The sequence below is a fragment of the Amphiura filiformis genome, chromosome 17 (assembly GCF_039555335.1).
Source record: "Amphiura filiformis chromosome 17, Afil_fr2py, whole genome shotgun sequence".
NCBI classification, from domain to species: domain Eukaryota; kingdom Metazoa; phylum Echinodermata; class Ophiuroidea; order Amphilepidida; family Amphiuridae; genus Amphiura; species Amphiura filiformis.
The window spans coordinates 2231572-2246066 of NC_092644.1; the positions used below are offsets into that span (position 1 = coordinate 2231572).

Below are 14495 nucleotides of genomic sequence, written 5' to 3' on the forward strand. Positions count from 1 at the left end.
AGTCTGTTATTAGCAAGTTTCTGAAAACGAAGACAGCGAGACAAATTGGCCAAAATTCAAGCAAATGGTCAAAGACCTTATTTCCATTGACGGTGCTGCTTTCTGGGGAAATTACATCAAGCTGCTAGTTCAACAGGGCAATCTCCTGAAGCTAATGGAATCAGAAAACGCAGATCTCTCTTGGAGGTCAATTATTTATGATCTTCCAAGAGGGGTCCTAAGCTTTCCAGTTCGGGCCTCAATTGACTTCCTGCCAACCTTCTGCAACCTGAAAACCTGGGGTAAAAGATCTCAAACCAAATGTAGATTCTGTGGTAATCAAGAAACTCTCATGCATGTTCTTAATTCCTGCACTGTTTCCCTCAACCAAGGCAGATTTAAGTGGTGCCATGATTCAATCCTAAACTATCTTCTACAACATCTTAAAAATGCCACTACAACAACTATCCAGATCTTTTCTGACATGCCTGGTTTTACCACCACCGGTGGCACTCTTCCTGTCAATGTCAGTCTCAAAACTCCGTCCAGATATTGTTATAATCAACACTGAAAAGAAATATGTCCACTTGGTTGAGTTGACAGTTCTGTTTGAAAAAAATTATAGTAATGCTCATGAACGCAAAAAATATACCGACCTCATATCAGACATTTCCGGCAATGGCTTCACCTGCAATCTCACCTGCATATAAATCGCGAGTCACATGGTTTGGTTACACCCGATACCACCAAAAGGATTTCCAATATCTTCTCCTTTGTCAAAGCCAAACCACCCAGGTCAATCAAAAAGGACCTAAGCAAACTTGCTGTCCTCTCCAGTTACACTGGAATGCCCGTCATGAACCGACATGGGGCTCATCTGATCAACCTCATCTCAAGCTTTAGGTGTTTTGCCGTTCATTTGCCTCTTGCATTGTTGTATATATTGCCTTGTTTTGAATAGGCCTATGTTTTGTGTCTTAATTCGTTGTCTTGCGTGCAGCCCTGCACCGCAACCAGGTCAGCTTTGCTGACCCTGGTACATGTCCTGGGCATTTGTATACAATCTTTGTTGTTTTGCCTGCTTGTAAGTTGTATGTATTTTGCTTGCTGTGTTAATAAAGATTGATTAAACAACTAAAATTAAAAATTACAGCATGTAAAACTTGCAAATCTCCCTCACAAGTTATAATCCAGTTTTCATTTTGCAGAGATGTCACAGGCTGACCCAAAAAAATCCTGAACTTGCGAAGCGTAGCGAGTGCAGCGAGCGAAGCTCTCACGCAACACAGCCGGGGGGTCCGGGGGCCCGCTTAAGGTTTCTGCACATTTGGCACCACAGTAAAGGCCATTTCAGAGGGTAAAAAGAACAGTTCAAAGCTCCTGGCTTGTTCTACACTTTTAATAAAAAGTGCTTCCTTCTTCCAGAAAACATGCTTTTCAGTTTCCTATACTTTTATGTACAAGAGACACTCTTAAAAAAAGTTTTTTTTTTTTTTTACATGGACAATATGGCTGATGTTGATATATGTGAAGCAGAAAGATAAGAAAATAGGGCCACTCCAAAAGTGAAAATTTTTTTTTTTTAATCCCCAAAATCCGGAAATCCGGATAAATCTCTGATTTTGTAAAAAATCAGATCAGCTACGATACATATACTACATTTTGCACTGAAAATCAAATCAGAACCTTTGGCCAAGTTATGTCACTATATACAGATGTCCAGATATTGGAAAAACAAAGACCAAAATGAAACACACATCTATAAACACTCCCCTACATACATATAGAGCCACACAGATGGAAATGAAAAGGAATACACCATCACAAGATCCCTGAAATTTATGAGCTGAAGCCAGAGAGTGAGACTTTCGATGGGGGTTACCTGAATGGGTAGCTCCATTCAAAATCTTATAGGATTAAGGTCCTGTTTTCCATAGGGGGTAATGAGTTTCAACTGGAATAGTCCAATAGGTAACTCAGTGGTCAACTCTGCTGCATGCTACTTACCCCAAATTTCTCCCGTTGTCATATTACAGAATGGGTAACTTCATTTGAAATCGTAAGGATTTTCCATAGGGGTAATGAGTTTCAACTGGAATAGTCCAATAGGTAACTCAGTAGTCAACTCTGCTGCATGCTACTTACCCCAAATTTCTCCCGTTGTCATATTACAGAATGGGTAACTTCATTTGAAATCGTAAGGATTTTCCATAGGGGTAATGAGTTTCAACTGGAATAGTCCAATAGATAACTCAGTAGTCAACTCTGCTGCATGCTACTTACCCCAAATTTCTCCCGTTGTCATATTACAGAATGGGTAACTTCATTTGAAATCGTAAGGATTTTCCATAGGGGTAATGAGTTTCAACTGGAATAGTCCAATAGGTAACTCAGTGGTCAACTCTGCTGCATGCTACTTACCCCAAATTTCTCCCGTTGTCATATTGCAGAATGGGTAACTTCATTTGAAATCGTAAGGATTTTCCATAGGGGGTAATGAGTTTCAACTGGAATAGTCCAATAGGTAACTCAGTAGTCAATTCTGCTGCATGCTACTTACCCCAAATTTCTCCCGTTGTCATATTGCAGAATGGGTAACTCAATTCCAAATCGTAAGGATTTTCCATAGGGGGTAATGAGTTTCAACTGGAATAGTCCAATAGGTAACTCAGTAGTCAACTCTGATGCATGCTACTTACCCCAAATTTCTCCCGTTGTCATATTACAGAATGGGTAACTCCATTTGAAATCGTAAGGATTTTCCATAGGGGGTAATGAGTTTCAACTGGAATAGTCCAATAGGTAACTCAGTAGTCAACTCTGCTGCATGCTACTTACCCCAAATTTCTCCCGTTGTCATATTACAGAATGGGTAACTTCATTTGAAATCGTAAGGATTTTCCATAGGGGTAATGAGTTTCAACTGGAATAGTCCAATAGGTAACTCAGTAGTCAACTCTGCTGCATGCTACTTACCCCAAATTTCTCCCGTTGTCATATTGCAGAATGGGTAACTTCATTCGAAATTGTAAGGATTTTCCATAGGGGTAATGAGTTTCAACTGGAATAGTCCAATAGGTAACTCAGTGGTCAACTCTGCTGCATGCTACTTACCCCAAATTTCTCCCGTTGTCATATTGCAGAATGGGTAACTCCATTCCAAATCGTAAGGATTTTCCATAGGGGGTAATGAGTTTTAACTGGAATAGTCTAATAGGTAACTCAGTAGTCAACTCTGCTGCATGCTACTTACCCCAAATTTCTCCCGTTGTCATATTACAGAATGGGTAACTTCATTTGAAATCGTAAGGATTTTCCATAGGGGTAATGAGTTTCAACTGGAATAGTCCAATAGGTAACTCAGTACCGTAGTCAACTCTGCTGCATGCTACTTACCCCAAATTTCTCCCGTTGTCATATTACAGAATGGGTAACTCCATTTGAAATCGTAAGGATTTTCCATAGGGGGTAATGAGTTTCAACTGGAATAGTCCAATAGGTAACTCAGTGGTCAACTCTGCTGCATGCTACTTACCCCAAATTTCTCCCGTTGTCATATTACAGAGTGGGTAACTCCATTCGCAATCGTAAGGATTTTTCATAGGGGGTAATGAGTTTCAACTGGAATAGTCTAATAGGTAACTCAGTGGTCAACTCTGCTGCATGCTACTTACCCCAAATTTCTCCCGTTGTCATATTACAGAATGGGTAACTCCATTTGAAATCGTAAGGATTTTCCATAGGGGGTAATGAGTTTCAACTGGAATAGTCCAATAGGTAACTCAGTAGTCAACTCTGCTGCATGCTACTTACCCCAAATTTCTCCTCTTGTCATATTACAGAATGGGTAACTTCATTTGAAATCGTAAGGATTTTCCATAGGGGTAATGAGTTTCAACTGGAATAGTCCAATAGGTAACTCAGTAGTCAACTCGGCTGCATGCTACTTACCCCAAATTTCTCCCGTTGTCATATTGCAGAATGGGTAACTTCATTTGAAATCGTAAGGATTTTCCATAGGGGTAATGAGTTTCAACTGGAATAGTCCAATAGGTAACTCAGTAGTCAACTCGGCTGCATGCTACTTACCCCAAATTTCTCCCATTGTCATATAACAGAATGGGTAACTCCATTCGAAATTGTAAGGATTTTCCATAGGGGGTAACGAGTTTCAACTGGAATAGTCCAATAGGTAACTCAGTAGTCAACTCTGCTGCATGCTACTTACCCCAAATTTCTCCCGTTGTCATATTACAGAATGGGTAACTTCATTTCAAATCGTAAGGATTTTCCATAGGGGTAATGAGTTTCAACTGGAATAGTCCAATAGGTAACTCAGTAGTCAACTCTGCTGCATGCTACTTACCCCAAATTTCTCCCGTTGTCATATTACAGAATGGGTAACTTCATTCGAAATCGTAAGGATTTTCCATAGGGGGTAATGAGTTTCAACTGGAATAGTCCAATAGGTAACTCAGTAGTCAACTCTGCTGCATGCTACTTACCCCAAATTTCTCCTGTTGTCATATTACAGAATGGGTAACTTCATTTGAAATCGTAAGGATTTTCCATAGGGGTAATGAGTTTCAACTGGAATAGTCCAATAGGTAACTCAGTAGTCAACTCTGCTGCATGCTACTTACCCCAAATTTCTCCCGTTGTCATATTGCAGAATGGGTAACTCCATTCCAAATCGTAAGGATTTTCCATAGGGGGTAATGAGTTTCAACTGGAATAGTCCAATAGGTAACTCAGTAGTCAACTCTGCTGCATGCTACTTACCCCAAATTTCTCCCGTTGTCATATTACAGAATTCCTTCTGAAAAACAGGTGGCATGGTGGGTTTCACTGGTATACTCCAATCATACTGAGTATAGTACAGACCTCTATCATTAACCTGAAAAGAAAAGGTACATCTAATTAAAGAGAGCAGCATATGGTAGATCAGTTAAGGTTGGTCTTAACCCTGGAATTATGGAAACTTTCAAAAATATTTGAAATTTGGGCAAAAATCTGGCTTTTTAATAATTTTTTTTTAAATATTAAGCATTTTTTGACCATTTTTGGTGCTTTTTGTTACGTTTAACCAAAGAGAAGTGGGCCAAAAACAGTTTTTTAGAATTTTGGGCCAAAAATGAGCATTTTGGTCCAAATTTGACCTCACAGATGAATTGATCAAGTCTTTGCCATTCTAAATATGTATGTATCAGGCGAGGGCTGATTTCAACCATCACAGCTGTCACCATGCTGTCACTAAGAGCCAAGTAGCCAAAGTTAGCACTAAATATGGCAGTGATTTGTGGTAACCAGGTGTATGTATTATATCCTACGGGGCATTGTTATATTATACTAGATTGTGGGGTTCTCGGGTCGGGCGGTTCTCGTGATAGCCCTATTTCTAATTACCCAACACCCGTTACCCATACCTGCCCTGACTTTTAATCTACTGCTCTCAATGATCAAGACCCAACTTGACAAAACTTAATCAACTATGTTTGTTTTATAGCTGTGATGCTTAATTCGGTAGATCGGTAGGCCTACCCATAATCTGGAAACCCATCAATCGCCTCTTCCAAGCCCTGTCCTGCTACCACATTGGAGGACCCGAAATTAGTATCTGGACGTGGATATAGGCCGTTACTAAAGTAATGAAATCAATCTGGAGAAACGTGAACGCAAACGCGGTTATAGGCCTAATTACCATAACTGATTTTTTTTTATATGTTAATCATTCTGGAGGACATATTCATGTTCTGCTGAAATAGGCCTATATGCACGTGTTCCGTATTGAAATATGTGTTGAAAATATGCCTATATACTATTGGTCCGATGAGATGCACCTGTTAGACACACTGTAATGCTTTCCACTGTACTCCACGCACAATCCCGTTGATACTCCGCGATAGCGCACCGCGAGCACGTGATAGTGCACCGCGCTAACGCGAACCGCGCGAAAGCAAACACGATAGCGCGCGGACGGACGGACACTCTCTGATTAGTATTATGATGTAGAAATACAACCCAAGAGTTGTTTTGAGGGTAAGCCTCAATTTAAGATAGAAAACAAAACATGAAAATTTGGACCACATCTCTTTAAAGGTCTAACATCTCTGACTGAATGGGAGTAGTTACTAATACTAACATACACACATAAATACCTGTATACAAGATGTATTGTACTGCACTGGACAACGCAATGTGCTAGGATCCTCAACTTCCTGAAGCAGTTCTTCTAGGCAAGCTGTTGTGTTGATGTAGTGACACTCTGATGTTGTATTGAATGGAAGGCACTCAGACACATCAAATGTGTAACAGCTGGATTGATTCCAGTTTTGATCATCTGACATGTCTAGAAATACACAATCTGCACAAGAGAATAAAAAATAAAAGCTAAATAACATGGAATCCTTAAATTATGATAAATAAATAAATGAATAAATGTAGGTATTTACATATAGCGCCTTAGATCTGCAATTAATCAGATTTCAACACGCATTACATGCACATTCATTCTGCTACCACTATAACATATTGCACCATTTGACAGCCAACAATAACAGCGCCAGACTACCCTGTAACAGCTCCCCATTTTACACCTGGGTGGAATGGGACAAGCAAGATAAAGTGTCTTACCCAAGGGCACAATGATATGATAATTATGATGATGACAATTATGATGGTGATTGCAGACCTGCCAACCTAGCAAAGTCAGAAAGAGGGACATTGATGCCAAAACCTTGTTCATGTACACAAACCAGGTACTGACAAATTCAAAGACTTGAGGTGTGCGATACTTTCAGAATTCAGGGAAGGTTCTGCAGGTCTAAATTTATCACAATAAACTAAAGAGAATGCTATAGCAAAATTTTAAAATGAAATTTGCATCATTTTCTGCTCTTCTTACAATTTTTTACATTTAAATTTGCCATCACTGAAATTTTTAGAAAGCAGGACTGTCCCTCATTTTCACTTTGGTAATCCCCAAATGAGGGACAGTCCCTTAAAATGAGGGACAGTTGGCAGGTCTGTGATTGTGATGATGGCAGTAACTATTATTTCTTTAGGAGTTAGGCTCTTTCATGTTAAATCATTTTGATTTTGTTGCTCATTGTTTAAGACATACCTGTGTGATCTGTCTTGTAGCAGTCCATAAATGGCGTCCACCAACAATCAGGTCTTCTCCATGGTTTTGTTAAATTGATCCACATTTCCTGAGCAATGTCAACTACAATTACAATCTAGGAACACAAAGTATAGATTATCCAAGGGCTAAAATGGACAGTTAGTTCTCCAACAATGGCGTAGCAAAGACTTTATCAGAGGATGGGGAAAGGCGAATATCAAGGGGGAAATTTTGACAAAAATGGTCAAAAATGGGGTAAAAAGTACCAAAAAAGCTGAAAAATCTTAAATATCAGGGCTGCGAGCATTAATAGTGCCAAAATGGTCCACCATACAGCTTCAATTAGGTACTCATTTTGCAAAAAGGTTCTCACTTCTGAGGCATGGAACAACCCCCCTGTATAGATAAACAAGTTGTCCTTTTCCCTTCCACCCAAAACTTCAATTGGGCCATTATTTCACTAACTTTTGGCTTTTTCAAACTAAAATTGTACACAATAATTATAGTGCCCAAATAGTCCACCAAATGGCTTCAATTGTGCCTTTAGTTTGCAAAAGTTTCAATATTCTGCCCACCCCCTCAGACACCCCCTGCGCCCACAAGTACAACAAGATGGACACAATGGACGCTTCAGACCTATTTTTTACATTTTCAAATTTTTTCTCAAGTTGCCTTCCTCTGAGGAATCTAGATTTGCCACTGCATTGCAGTGTCGACACCCTGTATTATAAACATTTTTTTCCCTGCAATGAATCACGTCTTAATACTCCGTAGGTGAGCGATTGGTATTTTACCGAACGCAAGAAAAGGAGTCGTATCTGATTGGCTAGAAATTGATCGCTAGATCGCTCAGTGGTGAAATACAAACTCAAAATGTAGGAATTCACAAAATGAGGAATTAGATTTGCCACTGCATTGCAGTGTCGACACCCTGTATTATAAACATTTTTTTCCCTGCAATGAATCACGTCTTAATACTCCGTGAGGTGAGCGATTGGTGTTTTACCGAGCGCAAGAAAAGGAGTTGTATCTGATTGGCTAGAAATTGATCGCTAGATCGCTCAGTGGTGAAATACAAACTCAAAATGTAGAGATGTATTTAATTCTATTTAAATCAGTATTCTGTTATTGATGCAGATACAGAAAGTTTCAAGTGTCTCGATTATTTATTATCTTTACCCAGGGTATGCCCGAATCAGCTTTGTTCGATATGGTGCATTGTATTATAGACTTGTGATTTAATATTCTATACAGCATGTGGATCTGAGCTGAATGGGCTATGCGTGATCCTTTCATATGATTATAATTCTCAAACAGTTGAATATATCACATTTTTAATGTACGATTTAAAAATCGTAATGGTGAAAATGCAGTAAAATACATCTGTTTAAAGAAAACAGCAATCGCCGCTGAGTGTATTGAATTCCCAGTTAGTGTATTGAAAACAAAACCTGGGTTTTACCTGACAACAAATCAAATTTTCTTGTAATGGCAACATCATATGGGGTACTGAGCATGTGCAAATTGTAAAAACGTGTAGAATAGAAACTTTGTAGTATCTCATATCATGTAAATGATATGCTTAGCCTGAGTCGCTTGGCCTATCTTGAACAAAACCGCCATGCGTAGCTGTTGAAAAACGACTATCACAGCAATTTTTGACACGAAGATATAGGGATGATGACGCTGTGCATTGCATCTAGGATGCAATCCCTCTCACACAGAGAGTGATCTTCTTTATATCTTTATATACTTAGAGGGGTGTGGTCAGATTTGTTCATATTGTGGTTTGCACCTCGCATTAAGGTATGTAGCAACATACGTTTTGAGTTAAATAATTCCACTAGCATTTTTGATGATATAAGCAATAAAAATAAATTTCCTTTAAAAGGGAAAGCCAGCCTCAATGTAGAAGAGGTCTTGTAATTAGTTTGGGTCGCCGTGAAAGGCATTTTTAGGATCATGCTTACATCCATCAAGTTTCATGACAGTCCACCAAACCATCAATAGCTAAAAACATTTTTCACACCTGCCCATTGGTGGTAACCATCATCTAACATCTAACCATCTAACAGAGCTAAAAATATGAGCTTTCTTCTGATGCAAAAATTGCCATTTGATAATGCAGGGTGAGCATGTTGATCTGGTAACACATCTTTATGGAAAGAATAATGTACTCAGGACACCATCATGTGGTTTCTACTGTTACAATCAAGCATGAGAATACATTTCAATGAGAAAAAAAAGGAAAATTCTGAAAAACAAAAGATAAAAGCGTGTACAATATGGAAAAAATACATCATGCATAAGGCTAAAAAGAAATAAAAACATAGAAATTTGGGCAAAAAAGGAAATTCCTTTTAAAAAAGAAAGTTCGCATGCCTGTACAATACAGAAGTTGTTACTTACCTTTTCTTCTTCCTTTAGATGATCAATGGACACTGGCTCAATTTCTGTGTTATTGTGCTCCATAGACGCACTATTCAAGTAGACCAGTACAGTGTCTTCATAAAGTGTAAAGAAAGGTACATCTACCTGTAAAACAAGTAGATTTTACACTGGCTCAATTTCTGTGTTATTGTGCTCCATAGAAGCACTATTCAAGTAGACCAGTACAGTGTCTTCATAAAGTGTAAAGAAAGGTACATCTACCTGTAAAACAAGTAGATTTTACACTGGCTCAATTTCTGTGTTATTATGCTCCATAGAAGCACTATTCAAGTACACCAGTACAGTGTCTTCATAAAATGTAAAGAAAGGTACATCTACCTGTAAATTAAGTAGATTACAAAATTATGCAACAGGGCTTTCATATAGCTAGTCTGGTAACAAAATAAAAAATCCAAAATGACCTCAAGTGACCCCTAGATGACCTTTGACATCACACATTATCAATGTACCCAAGAGTCATTGTGTTCAAGGTCCATTGAAATCCATCAAAGCATATGGGAGAAATCAGCCAAAGAAACCAAGTGATAACAGTTTTTTTGCAAAAGGTTAACATTTTCTGCACAGACACATACACACCCTGACAGACATACACCCCAGCTCAATCTATGGTCCCCTTTCAAAATTACCTTTGCCTGGGACAAGAAAGACATATATTTATTATGTTTTACATTCAAAGATTCTGTGAAGGGTACTACTTATTCTTTTATCTATTGATTTATTTTTATGTTTAGAATGATAAATTCACACATTTCACATTCTGATTTTCATTTCTTTTTTCTTGTCACAAGCTTGTGCCATGTTTCTCATCATATTTTTCATTTCATAAAAACTATTGTCATAATGGAAATCAAAGATATAGCCAGGGTGGAACTGGGGGGTAATTGCCATAACTGACATTCTTCAGGGATAAAATTAATGAGAATGGCAAAGAGTAAAGTGTCACTAAAATAACTGAAAATGCAACAATAATAGGGACAAAAAAATTGACAAATAGAGACAAAAATTTGTCTTTGCCCCCACTTTATCATTATGCAGTATTCTGAAATTGATGTCACCAGTGGCGGCGCAAGGAATGTTTGGGGGGCATTAGATGAGGCAAAGTGAATTTCAGGGGGGGGTGCAAAATAAACAAATTTTACGCAAAATGTGGAAATTTTTGTAATTTTGGTTTTTTCGGGGGGCAAGAGTTCTGACTGGCGGGCATTTGCCCCCATGCCCCTCTGTGGCACCGCCACTGGATGTCATGTCACGGGACTAAGTAATTTGATTGATTAGGTTATCTATTGACTAATTGGAGCACACAAAGGCTAAATAAATTAGCTGCCTGGTGTACAAAAGAGTTAACTGCCAAGGTTAAACATTATGCAGTTAACACTTTTGTGCCCCAGGCAGCTATATGCATTCAGCTTTTGTGTGTACAAATTTCTTTTCTCATTATTATACCATCTTGACAGATCATCTGCACTATAGGAACTATTTTGGTCTAGGTTGTAGCTTTAGCAGTAGCAGCGCTATGGGGGTGGGGAGGGGGCAAGGGTCATTTACCCCCCCAATATTTTTCTGTCCCCCCTTTTTGCCCCCTGAAATTCACTTTTCCCCCAATCCTCCCACCCGAAAAAAAATCCTGGTGCCGACACTGGGCTTTAGATGTGTGTCTCAAACTACCTCAAATTACCTCAAATGTGATAGTCATGTTGGTGTATTCTGGTTCCACTTTGTAATAGAATAACCAGTTAAATGTCAGCTCACTGCCGCCATCAATGAATCTGGGATAATAGTCTCCACTCAGCCAATAATCCAGCTGTAAAATATCACACAATCAGTTCAAAAAATATCAATTCACATTTGTGGCCGTACACTACGAATGAGCCGTAAAGTCAGCAAATTGTATTCTGAGTTACAGTGTAAAATGTGCTTGAAGGTCGTATACATGGGTATCTCAATTTGGTGCGACAGGTATCTCATTTTGATAGCGCCAGTCAAACACTTTTTACACCAATCAATAATCCTATTGCTGAAGAGGATAAGCTTGTACCTATGTCCATAGAATCCCTAAATAGCTCTAGTCTTTCAGACCTGCCAACCCACCGAAGTCAGAATGAGGGACATTGAGACCAAAACCTTGCACATGTACACAAACCAGGTACCGACAAATTCAAAGACTTGAGGTGTGCAATACTTTCAGAATTTAGAGAAGGTTTTGGAGGTCTGAATTTATCATAATAGACTAAAGAGAATGCTATAGCAAATTTTTAAGTGTCATTTTCATCATTTTCTGCTGTTCTTACATTTAAATTTGCCATCACTGAAATTTTCTGAAAACAGGACTGTCCCTCATTTTCACTTTGGTAAACCCCAAATGAGGGACAGTTCCTCAAAATGAGGGACAGTTGGCAGGTCGGGTCTTTGTTTGCTTTGTCTAAATCCTGTTCAAGGGTAGGTTACATTTGGTCTAGGCATGTATTTTGGTCTAGGCATGTATAACCAACAATTAACAATGAGAGGACATTCCTGAACCTCAGTGACTTGGGGATGATTTGAAATGACCACTGATTATGACTGTTTGATATTTATTACCAGCAAAGTGGAAAAAAGACACATGTAGAACCAAAAAAAGGTACCATTTGTTGATGATATACCATTTTAAAGCTTACACAAGATGTATGAGATGCAACAGAAAGCAAATGCCTGAAAAAGTGTTACGCCACCTTACAAAAATAAAACACACATACACAGCAACCCTGTGTCACTAGGTGACTTTTGGAATCTTCACTATGACATGAAAGTGCTTTGTATAAAGAGGAATAACTACTAACTCGTATATCTTACTAAAATAAATCCTACCAGAAACCTTTTAAGGTTTCTAGTACTTTTAAGGTTTTTAGTATAGAAAGCTTAAAAGGTTTCTGGTAGGACATACGTACTTCTTGTAAAAACCTTTAGAAAATAATCAATATACCTGAATAACAGGTTCTTCTTCCACAAACACATTCTCCTCCACCTCCTCCTCAGAAGCCATCAAATGTCTGGCAAGAAAACCTAGCTCACTCTGTGTAGTACTCTCATCGCTTCCTGCAATGCAAACAATTCACTTCCTTTATAACAGTTCAAATCATGATGAATTAAAAAACAACAACAATAAAAGCATCAAAGCAGCTAGCGTTCTCTACATCTCCCACCCAACAAGAGCTTGAGTTTGCTCTATTACAATGCACCTGTCAGACTTCCATGCCGCTTTGCATAAAATATATCAGCTAATGATAAGCCTTGATCGATTGCACGACTTCATGAATATTGATATGCAACATTTTCCAATATGTCAGCACTCAATTGTGTTTTGTTGTTGCCAATTTCTTTGTAGCATGTATGTAATTCAGCCTTTTGGCTGCCATATGCATTGTTGTAATAAACCTTGAATAATAATAAGGCCAAAAAAAAAAAAGGTTTGTCTCAAAGCTCACAAGAAATTTAAAACAAATGCAAAATCGATTTTTTTTGGATTTTTTATTCCCGACTTTTTTCATGGTATTTTGAGAAAGAAGTCTAATTTTCGCCGATCTTTTCTGGAAAAAACTATAAAAAAAAAAAAAAATTTTGAAATAAAAAACATTTCCGCATTTGTTTTTTGTCAAATCGTGGGATTTTACAAACGTGCGCGCAAGCTTTGAGACAAACCTTTTTTTTTTGGCCTAATCAAATCGGACACAATAGATGAATAAAAGCTTCAGTCCATTGATTCAACAGATTTATGATGTCTCACCTTGTGATTGCTGTTTTATGTACAAGTAGCAACCAGCTAGAATTGCAATGGTCACAATGGCAATGGTCCCTCTCATTCTCCTATCTATTACACACACAGTACCGTAGCTTTACATCATGGTGTCCACACTTGTATGGCCAAGTGAACAAATTCCCTTGTTTCGACTACTCTTTAGGTTTCTCATCCATCTTTAAAAAGAGAATATTATTAGAAACAAACAGTTAGTTTTTATTTCAGGCCTAAAAAAATATATAAAATTGTATTGCCCTTTAGAGCCCCAAGTCAGGGTCGGTCAGTGCGTTTACTAATTTCTTCTTTTTTTTTAAGGCACATACAATATCAAGAAATGCAAGTTCACCACAAAACACCATGGTAAGCAGTGGTAAACAATGATTTATAGGGTTTCGTACTTTCGTTAAAGGCTTGTTTAAAATATATCAGAATTGTGCAGTCCAAATTATAAACAGACAAAACAATTTGACAACATTTTTGCGTATTTTTATGTTTTATACCAAATTATAAAATTTCAAAATGAAAAAAAAAAAAAAAACCTGAGACCCTATTTTTTTTTATACCTTAGGGTTGGTCGAAAAGGGCAATACAAATCTTTTTTTAGGCCTTAGTAGATCGGGTGCACACCAGTACATACAAGTCTCCTACACCCTGGGAGGAAAAAATCAAACGAGGAAAAGTTCAATATGACTTAATGTGATACATTAGAAAAGGCTTTTACACCCAACTTATTAGGCCATGATCCATATTTAGACCTGGGACATAGATTGTCTGTGAAAAATGAGCAGGATCCGACTTTTTATGACGATTTGGCTAAACTTTCAAAATGTATTACATTTCAGAAACACCAAGCTATTTGTGAGGTGGCGTAAGCTGTATTAGACTATGCCATAGTCTATTTTTGATGTTAATCATGATGAAAGCATTAAGTTGAACTCGAAATTATACTGATATTAATTACATCAAAATACTAGTATAAAATTGTTATGAAAAAGTTTATATAATTATATTAGTGACAGTAAAAGTAAAGTGTACGTAGGCTTATAGTATTGAATGCAAAATTTCATATTATGTCATAATTGTATTGGCACTTCAATACTGAACAATTCTGATTTTAGAATCTGCCAGTTTATTAATCGTGAAATTCCATGTTAAAAATAGACTATGGAC

General features: G+C 37.9%; 1 protein-coding gene across 1 annotated transcript in view; it reads right to left on the reverse strand.

The window, feature by feature from the left end:
• The window catches only part of LOC140138313 (uncharacterized), a 92042-nt gene extending 78597 nt beyond the window's left edge, over positions 1–13445 (reverse strand). Inside the window, 8 exon segments of the mRNA XM_072160223.1 lie at positions 4762–4876; positions 6138–6343; positions 7103–7217; positions 9512–9637; positions 9779–9871; positions 11229–11354; positions 12513–12625; positions 13314–13445. Coding sequence (XP_072016324.1) covers positions 4762–4876; positions 6138–6343; positions 7103–7217; positions 9512–9637; positions 9779–9871; positions 11229–11354; positions 12513–12625; positions 13314–13389 — 970 coding nt within the window. The 5' untranslated portion in view covers positions 13390–13445.
• Positions 13446–14495: the final 1050 nt, after the last annotated feature.